The sequence below is a fragment of the Pagrus pagrus genome, assembly GCF_965226575.1.
Source record: "Pagrus pagrus genome assembly, chromosome: 10".
In the NCBI taxonomy this organism is placed as follows: Eukaryota; Metazoa; Chordata; class Actinopteri; order Spariformes; family Sparidae; genus Pagrus; species Pagrus pagrus.
Window position 1 is genome coordinate 12,569,169 of NC_140194.1, and position 10,207 is coordinate 12,579,375.

General features: G+C 41.5%; 1 protein-coding gene across 6 annotated transcripts; it reads left to right on the top strand.

Moving 5' to 3' along the window:
- The first annotated feature begins 207 nt into the window (after window positions 1-207).
- rab3il1 (RAB3A interacting protein (rabin3)-like 1) lies at window positions 208-10,172 on the top strand. 6 transcript variants are annotated; one of them, XM_084365297.1, is made up of 14 exons: window positions 208-353; window positions 442-536; window positions 640-971; window positions 4,117-4,300; window positions 4,412-4,507; window positions 5,146-5,223; window positions 5,427-5,663; window positions 5,850-5,969; window positions 7,365-7,493; window positions 7,586-7,698; window positions 7,922-7,945; window positions 8,227-8,326; window positions 8,416-8,482; window positions 8,573-10,172. In XM_084365297.1, the coding sequence occupies exons 3-14, from the start codon at window positions 763-765 to the stop codon at window positions 8,656-8,658; spliced, it is 1,443 nt and encodes a 480-aa protein (XP_084221423.1). In that variant the 5' UTR covers window positions 208-353; window positions 442-536; window positions 640-762; the 3' UTR covers window positions 8,659-10,172. The 6 variants fall into 6 exon arrangements, with proteins under 6 accessions (XP_084221423.1, XP_084221425.1, XP_084221424.1 ...); XM_084365299.1 differs by having other exon boundaries at window positions 442-532; XM_084365298.1 differs by lacking the exon at window positions 442-536.
- The last annotated feature ends 35 nt before the right edge of the window (window positions 10,173-10,207 follow it).

Consider the following 10,207-nt stretch of genomic DNA (forward strand, 5'->3'; position numbering starts at 1 on the left):
CTCTTTTGCTGCAACACAAAGACACACTTTTGAGCAACATTCTCATTTCTTGATTTCAGTGAACTTCTGCAGGGAGATCTGAATATTTTCCATTTGAAGCGTCTGTATTTGATCATTGAAAACTGTCGATCAGGTGAAAGTGTGTGTCACCCCCCTCTGCTGGAAGAAATGTGCACAGCCGGACTCTAACTAGAAGGTGTTAGTGTTTAACCCTTCCTGTCTAACCAGGAGACCAACAGAAGGGCGAAGTACGGACTGACTTCAACCTGCTGAACTCTCGATCTTGAGATTATCAAAGCGCAGTTTCAGCAGTTTTTGCTGAGTTTTTACTTGGTGCAGCTCTGAACGCTCTGGTGAGTATACTCTGTGTATTATTTCGTCCTGAAGTGATCCAGGATGAGTGTAAGTCTATCATGTGTGTGACACTGTATCTTATCTTAGGTTGAAGTCATGTTTACACTGGATATCTCAAAGGGAGAAATTCCTTTAGCACGAAAGCCTGCAAAGAAAGAGCCTGACTTCCTTTAGCTCTGTACGTAAGTTACAGTTTAACACTGCAGACGTCACGGCTTGTCCACCGACTACTGGAAGACTTTGACTTTGTTTGCAGTATGTAACACTTTCTTTTCTGCATCTTAGGTGTCTGACACCCACAGGAATCAGGATCATTAAACAGGAGGAAAAGCATTCAACACACTTTATGTAACTTCAATGGAGCCATCTATTAGTTTCTGAAGAGTCCCTGCATCACCTGAGAGAGACATGGATGCTTTTGAGGGAATTCACAGTGTCCGGATTTCCTCTTCTCCACCGTCTTCAACAACAGCCAGCCCAGGATATGAAGTCCTCAAATCAGGGAGATCGGGAATAGCAGTTTATTCCTCTGCAGTTTTTTTCGGCACACCTGACGTCCTGGGAACCAGACACAAGTCCAGCAGGGAAACTGAGGAGAAAGGCTGTGTTGTTGGACGGTAAGTGTCAAAAACCTGATGACATTGATCTCACCTGTGTGGAATAAACATGTTGGTTTTTACTGGTTAAAGAAAGGTGTTTCCTAAAGTTTAGTGTTAGATCATTTCACTATTAATTAACTCCCTAAAATATACCACAATAGCTGTATATAAAAGAATGACTTTTTTCATTAAATGCTTAACTCTCAGTTAGTTTTGCACAGTTGTCAGTGTTTCCCAAAGTCAAAGATGACATCTATAAATGTATGATTTTGTCCACGACCTAAAATTATTCAGCTTTTTGTCATGGAGGAGTAAAGAAACCACAACATATTTACATTAAAAAAACTGGGATCCTATAATTTTCAATTAATAATATAATTGACAACTAATCAATTACTCTTTCATTCACTCACTGAAATGAAAAATGTTGTTTTCACCTGTGACCATCACATTGAGGTAGAAGACAGTTGGACTAGTCAGTATGTAAACTAGCTGACAATGATCTTTATTTAGTCACTAGCTTAACTCCAAAAATACATGATGTTATCTTAGACCTGCTTTACATGTAAATTTTATTCCACGGCCGTCAGACAGAGTAGTAAAGGGCGGAGGAACCTTGGCTGGCACGAGCAACATATTCACAGACAGAGCCACGCGATCGGGCATGTTTTCAGTCTGTGGGCCGACTGCAGGGTCAGATCAGGACTTGTTTTGGTTTTAATTTCTTCCTTCATTATAAAGTACAGTAGAGAGCCAACAGGAAATGAGAGAAGTCCCTTGCCAAAGCAGCCAACTGATGTGCTTTATTATGATAGATTTTAAGGCGTCCAAAGTGGATTTGTATATTGAGAGACGGGGTGAATTGCTGTAGTATGAGAGTCGCACTGATGCTCTTTGTGTGGTTAGTAGAGCCTGAATGATATTGATGATGACATGATAAATATTTTAATAAAAGAAAAACAAACAAAAATTGTCCCCTAAATTTTGTTTTTCAAAGGCCTGTGATCAAGTAGTGGAATATAACTAAGTACATGTACAGTACTACTGCACATGTAGTATGAAGTCTTTTGAGGCTCCAGAGGAAGCTGCATGTAATCTGATTAATTAACTCAAGTGATGTCACTCTATGTGACTAAGGTGCATTGTGGGTAATCTAGTCTCCAGGTTTTGAAAAATAGGAAAAAACGTGTGGAATAAAAAAGGTGGTATCTGTGGTCCTTACGTATCAATTTTGATAATTTGTTTTTAAACTGTCCATAGCGAGTGCAATACGGGACCGGTGGACTGCTTTGCCTACATTACCCACAATGCAACTTGAAGCCACTGAGTGACATCACCGGAGGCAATTCATCTGGTTACAGGGCAACACAATTTCATACTGTTTTACTTTGTTTATATTTGGCGGACCCTGCCACCGTTCTAGCTTGTAACATTTAACATTAAGTTGAGTTTGGATTTTTACATAGTGCCCCTTTAAAGTGGCATGTACATGAATGCATCACTCATTATAATCCAGTCATATTATATTATATTATATTTTATATATTCTACTGGAGTTATCCATGGGCCATTTTGCATAATAAGTACTTTTACTTTTGGTCCTCTAATGCATTTAATGCAGGACTTGTACTTTGACCTGAGTAACAGATGTGATCAGTAATGGAGTAGTGCAGTAATCGGATACATGGATGCTGGCTGCATGTGTCGGTGCGCTGCTGGCTCCGGACCGGACAGGCTGTTTTCAGGGCGTTGGGAGTGGATGCGCTGTCATGTGACCTGTGAGAAAGAGGCAGAAACAGAGCAGGGACACTCGTTTTTTCTTGTCTAGAAAAGGGAATACAGAGGATGAGAAGGAAAGCGGTGAAGGACGTGTAAACTTCATCGTTTTTTTGTGTGTGTCACTGTTAGTTAAGGAGGCTGCTGCTGCTGCTGCTGCTGTTGTTGATGTGTCGGTTGTCGACGTCAGCGTCCGCATTCCTCCGCTGACTGTGATTTAAACGGCTGAGATTAGTTTGACTGAAACTAGCTAACGTTAGCTCACTCTGTTCACTATTTACTAACTTAAAAACAACAACAACAACAACAACAACAACAACACCTGAAGGACACTGGAGGGGAGAAGCTGACAGATACCCAGACAGGGCGGGAGGTTTATCTGCGGTCCTGGACGCTGACAGGGTAAGGGCGGACACCGGGGGAAACCTCTTCGTATTAGAAAAGTTGTGACGTTAGCTAATTGTTAGCTAATGTTTATTAGCTAGATAGGCAAAAGTCTCGTTTCGTGTGTGTAGATGAACTGATTTGAGCACGATCTGTACAACTTGGTGAGGGAAAAAACAACACAGCATTTAATTAACTAAACGTGAGATTGCTAATGTAGTAGCACAGGGTTTAAAGCTGTGGTCCGCGGACCCTCAGGGGTCTGTAGCTCAGCTGATTTCTCACATTATAACTTTAATTAGCTGTAAGTGATGTAGTTCATGTGTAGACCCCAGAGCTGGGGAAGAGGCTGGTTTGATTAGGGGGACACCGATTATCAGTTTAAGCTGATTATCTGCACAGACATTCAGCAAAAATACAGTAATTTGGCTCTGATTGTCTCTGTAATAGTTGATCAGCACTGAATAATCTGAATTTGTTTGCAAAAGTTATCAAAATAAATGGAGTGAAAGTATGAAGAAGCAGAAAATGGAAATACTGAAGCAAAGTACCTCCAAATTGTACATAAGTACAGTACTTGAGTAAATTGTAGTTGTTGTTCGATCACTGGGTATTGTCAACTTTGAGACTATGATCTTTATTTTTCCTGTAAACGTATAACGGTTTCAATGATCAGTTATCGGTCTCCTGGATTACTAATAATCGATATCGGTATTGGCCCTGAAAAAACCACGTTGGTCGACCCCTTGTGTTCATGTTGTCAGACACTATTCGTTTATGAATCGTTTATGGTTTATGAATCCTCAACATCAAACGCTCTGAAACTAAAATGGCTGTACATGTAAGGGTCAGTGTACAATACAGCTGCAGCCGCTTGGCAACTAAAACAATGTGTGGTGTAACCAGTCATCGTCATTAAATCAACCTTGTATCCTAAACTGTGGACAGAAAATCTTTCTTGCCCCTCAATAACAATACTGATTGTATTTCTGCTTTTGCAAAGGTTGGTAGATCTGGATCCAGAGCTGGAGTCCAGAGTGGAAGGAGGCGGCCAGGCTGGGCCCACCTCAGGCCGAGACCATGGCAGCCTCTCCCGGCTCCGTAGCTCCTCGCTGGAGATCAGAGAAAGAGAAATCAGAGAAAAGGGGTCGGAGATCCTCAGGGAGCAGCTGGACGCTGCCAAGAAGGTGTCGCAACCTACTTTCTGCTGACACGCACAAAACCTGAAAAAAAAAGTTGACAGTGCAAATGTCCTTCCTCGTAAATGTGGTTGTGATCTTTTCTCTTGCACATCTCAGGAACTGAAACTGAAGGACAAGGAGTGTGAGCGTCTGTCGCAGGTCAGGACTCAGCTGGAGCAGGAGCTGGAGGAGCTGACTGCCAGTCTGTTTGAGGTTAGCAGTAATCACTGCTCTCTGCTGAGTGCACTGTAATTATGATACGTGGGTTTGACCCTGGTGATGAGGGAAGTGTCACAATACTGTGATTCATTACAAGTCCTCAAAATGACAATTTGCTTTGCAGTGAAAAGATTAAGTGTAAGTTTAACACTAATGTTTCATCTTTTTCACTGTAAGGAAACAATGGATATTCTGTGATGAGCTTTTGCTCGACAGAAACTTCCGCATAGTTTAAATCAACACAAATCAGAGTTTTATTTTATGACCAGTGGATCAAATGATTATACAGTATGTGAAAGGGGTTGCTCATGCTGACAAGCTGCTGGACTCTTCAGTTCCCCTCAGCTTTACGAAGCATTAAACCTCTTGTTTTGTTTTTCTGGCCCCAGAGCTGCAATGATCATTTATATTATGAAGGAATCAAAGCAAACATGAAAAATACTTACAGAGGCAGCACACGTGATAATAAATGTGCTCCAGGGAACATTTATTACCTCCATATGTGACGTTTCAGTCTGAAGCCCCTCTTCAGACTTTTGCTTCCGTTCAGCACCCAGTCGTTCACGTCTTTGGATGCTTTTATAAAAGCTTTTATAAACTTTGTGTTGATGTTTCAATCTTCTTCTCAACAGGAAGCTCACAAGATGGTGCATGAAGCGAACGTCAAACAAGCAGGAGCAGAAAAACAACTGAAGGAGGCTCAGGGAAAGGTGTGTGAAGTTGTTTTTCTAAAGTCCTGTTCTCCAGTAGGTAATACTTCATGACCCTTTGTCCCATTAAAATTCCTTCACAGCACCTAAACTATTTTTGAATTGCACTCTGGGGCAACAATAAAAGGACATCAGCCCATCATCAAATCTTCTTTGCTCTCTTAACTTTTTGTCTCTCTACTTCTTCCGTGTCTAACTCCCAGATTGACGTTCTGCAAGCAGAGGTGACAGCGCTCAAGACTCTGGTGTTGACATCGACACCTTCTTCACCAAACCGCCAGCTACATCCACAGCTGCAGTCTTCAGGAACCAGGGGAGCGTACAAACATGTCGGTGGCCACATCCGCAACAAGAGTGCGAGCGGTGCCTTTCCATCCTCAATTGGAAAACCAGAACCTTCCTCTGTTTCCATTCAGCCTGCGGCCAAAGAGGACCGAGAGGTAACCTGAATGGTGTTTGCACATTTGCCTCTCTTCTCCTTTAAGTATGTTTCTGCAACTTGGACTCTGTTTCTGCCCTTCATTCCTGTTTCCAGTCACTCGTATCTTTGCTTTTCTTTTCTCACTATACTAACCTCTCCCTGTCTTGATCTTCCTCTCTGTCTCTGGTATCTCTTCCTCTCTCAGCCTGCCGTTCCTGCTCTCCTCTCTCTGATACTCTGCCTGGTCCCTGGCCAGTCTGTCAGTGTGAACTTTGACCATTACTGGCAGGAGTGGGGGGAGGGGCTAGACATTGACGGCAGACAGGTAACTGCATCCCTTTGACCGGCCTTTAGCTGCTGGCAGGCCTTTAGCTGCTGTTTTCTGTAGTTTTGGCCTTTCATGGGACAATGAGTAGGTTTTTCCTGCCCCAGAGCACAAAGTGATAATAATACTTTGTCCCAAGAGAGACAGTGCATTATCAGTCATTTTCTTGTTTGCAAAACTCAGTAACATAAACGTGGTGCCTCTGTTTTCAGTGTTGCTGTGAGATGGACATGGACTTGATATGTCTATACACTACTTGATACTTTTTACAACAGCGATAGTTAAGACTTGATTTTAATGTTTGATCCTGTCAAGTGTTTGTTAGTGAAATACAATGTTTATGACTTACAAAACAATGTGTTATCGCTTCACTTTGGAGATTCGTGGAGGCACAAGTAGAAAAGTAAACGCACAGCCTCTTTATTCCACTTTCACAATTTATGTTATCTAACCATGATTTGTTGCCATGGTTGCTGTGTGGCTCTACAATGTTGGTCTGTTGAACACTTTGCAGACTGACTGAAATATTCAACTTTTGTTGCACGGATGCTATCAAATGTGGTTCAGACAACCGCAGAGTTCAGGGTGGATCCTAATCATTTTGTTGACATTTTCTCGAGCGCCACCTGCAGATAAAAGTTTCCACTTAACCTGTGAAATATTTCAACATCTACTTGATGGATAACCATGAATTGTAACATGTTTGTTGAACCCTTAAGTTTTCTTTGAATGCCATTACCTAGCCAAAACTTAAATGTGTCCAAGACTCACATTTATGAACAAATACCTGTAAAATATTCCCATCAATCTTAGCTGCACTTTGTGTTCATTGCTAATTCGAAAATGTTAACATGCTAACATGCTAGGACAGTGAGCATGGTAAACATTACACCGGGTTAACATCAGCAGGTTAGCATGGTTATTGTGAGCATGTTAGAAAACTGATGTAAGCATTTTTATTGTTTTAATTTACGCATTTAGTGCTGAAGCCAGAGACTTTCTTGACAAAAACATTTTGCCAGCTGATGTTTATAGGTTTATTGACCAATGCTAGGGCTAAAAATTAGCACCAGCCAGCTGCTTAAGCTGAAGCTGTAATTTTTCTGTTACAAGACTTTTCAGTTGGTAAATGTGGTTAAAATCCATTTTTATCAAGCTAAAAGGCAGAAAATGAATCTTTGCCAGAGTGTTTTGCACAATATAATACTCATTGGATCTGTGCTCTAATAAACCTGCCTCCATTTTGAAAATGTGTTCATGATCTTGTCACTTGCAAACTTCTGTAATTTAACGGCGGGTTACGAAGGGTCGGGGGTAGAACCATAACTGCATGCAGTTGTCACATTATAAAGGCAGTTTAATAAGCCAGTGTGATGGACTGTTTCCTTCTTGCAGATGGACTCCGTTCTGTATGCAGAGTTTTTAATGTGGAAGGAGAATCCATGTCTTGAGCGTTCCTCCGCCTTCCTGAGTCGCATCTACAGAGAAGACATCGGACCCTGCCTCTCCTTCACCAGATCTGAGGCCAGAATCTCACTGCTCCTTCACATAAACACTGCATGTTATATTTCACCGTGTGAAGTTATATTAAGATTATTGATTACTTTTCTCCACAGCTGTCACAGCTGGTGCAGAGCGCAGTTGAAAACAACTCTTTGACTATCGAGCCTGTGGCCATGTCAGCGTTACCGATGGTTAAAGCCTCAGCTATAGAGTGTGGCGGCCCCAAGTGAGTTATCACGTTTACAGAGCAACGATCACCTGTCCGCTCTTTCACCATTCACTGCTAAACAATGGCATAGTCATCACTGAAAATCCACTCTTACTTGTATTTGGTTTCTCACTGCTGTTAGTAGTCATAGCTGGAGGTTTTTCACAGTCTTACCTCAGAGGGGTTTAATCAACGGGCACCTTTCTAATCACTGTCTGATTTAAAAATCTTTTTCTTCCAGTGGCTTTAGAGCAGCAATAGAGACGTAAGTCCTCTCGGGAACCAAGCACCTGTCAACTTTTCACTAACACAAATGAATGATCTGCATGTGTCTGGTGTGTGTTAATGGAACGGTGAACCTTTTCTCTTCCAGTGACTAACTTTCTCTGATTGTGCACTACTCTTTTGTGTGGTCTCACATATTCAGTCGTTGTTCAAACCCAGCTTCCATTGGATGTGACTCATGTTCACTGTTTTGTGTGATACATCACTGTGTATCCACGTCTTGTAGCTGTTTTCTGACAGCTGATCCTTCTCTATTTGTAGAAAATGTGCGTTAAGCGGCATGTCGCGCCTTTGCCGACATCGCATTAAACTTGGCGACAAAGGGAGCTACTATTACATCTCTCCTTCCAGCCGAGCACGGGTAACTATTACTTTATCTCTGTAACCTTCATTTGATACACTGCTGTTACTACTGTTAACTTTTGCTACATGTTGACCTTGTTTTTCTAGATCACGGCTGTTTGCAATTTTTTTACTTACATCCGCTACATCCAGCAGGGCCTGGTGAGACATGATGGTAAGTTAACAGTAACATCTTTGCTTTTCCAACAAGGGTTTCATTCAGGCAGCTGACATGTTGTATCTTTTGTTGTCTCTCTCTGTCCAGCGGAGCAGATGTTCTGGGAGGTGATGCGTCTCCGCAGAGAGATGACTGTGGCCAAGTTAGGTTTCTACCTCACTGACCAGGGCTAGAGGACCTGACAGTCCACTGAAACACGGCGGGACAGAAGATCCCAGGACCAGGATTATTCAAGGTCCTGGTCAGGGTTAAACTGTGGTAACAAACAAGTCATGGATCAGTTTTAGTAGCAGAGGTTGTGCAGCATTGTAGTGCTGCAGCAGAGGTCAATCAACAAGGGAAGAAGAAACTGTTCACTTTTATGCAATAAGACAAAGAATTAAACCAGCACAGATAGATAGAAGTAGAAATAACATGCTTTACTGCAGATGAGGAGAGTTGTTTCTGTTTCTGAACCTCCCCGGTGGAGTCTCATGTTAATACAATAGATTCTGTGTCATATTTCAGGTCTTGGTCTTTGTGAGGAGCACAAAGCGAGATGAAACCAGTCTAGAGAGTTTAGTTGTCTCTTACCTCAAGTATTACATATGCAATGTCTTAGTTCCACCAAGTTTTCACCAATTATTTGGTTTGTTTTCCTTATTTTTACATAAATATGATGCTCGTCAGCATCTCATTGTTAAATTCAGTTATCAGCTCAAACACCAGACGAGACTTTTTGTCTCAGCAGTTGATGCACTCCTGCACTTCCTGTTCTCGTTGCCTTGTATAAAAACACAAATGTAACAGCTGCAGCCTTTTTTAAAGGAACAGCTTGATGCTAGCCTTACTTAAAGCAACAAATGGGGCTTTTCCAAACAGAAGTGCTGGCTCGACTTGACTCAGCACGTCTGCTCATTGGACTGGGATTTGCATTTCCACTTCAACAGGGCTATTAGGTCTTCAACTAATGGCACGCTTGTCTTGATTAGTGCTCAGGAGCGGATTTAATAGTGCGTTCATGTGGTGTCGGGATTATCGAGGAAAAAAAAAATCTTTAATCCACAGAGTTGAACACACAGAGACTCGGTGCGGCCAAAAGTGCCAGTGGAAAAGCCCTAACAATGTAACTTCCTGGAGAAAGATAGTTAATTGATCTGTCCCATCTTCAAATCATCAAATACTGACACTTTGGATTCATGTTTGATGACCTGGGGATGAGACTGAACCATCAACTATCTTTCTTCAGAAGGTTATACATTGTTGCTTTAATGACCAGATACATTAATCATGAATTAGTGTTGACACATCCAAGCTCAACATAGTGACAGATTCACAATATAGTTAGAAAATAAAAAAGCTTTAATACAAGTGATCGCAATATGCACAACTGTAGTTTTGCACGTCTGCAATGAACAGTCTGTACATACAGTAAAAGCCATAAATGACTTTGCATGAATGCAGTACATAGCCATATTATGCAATGTATATTGATTGTACCTCATAGTGTAGATTTATTATTATTAATGGCCATTTTTTACAGAAAGCGTCTGTTGAAGGTAAAAATGAAGAATATTGTGTCAGAAAGTGCAATAACTGCTTCTTAGCCTTCTTTAGGGCTTTGAGGTTTCTAACCTCAGTGTACTGATAATCAACTGTCTTCCAGTGTAAACACGCCATTAAAGACCAGCATTGTAGCCTGATGACATCTCCTTTGTACCGTGTGTGATTTATCTGATAGCA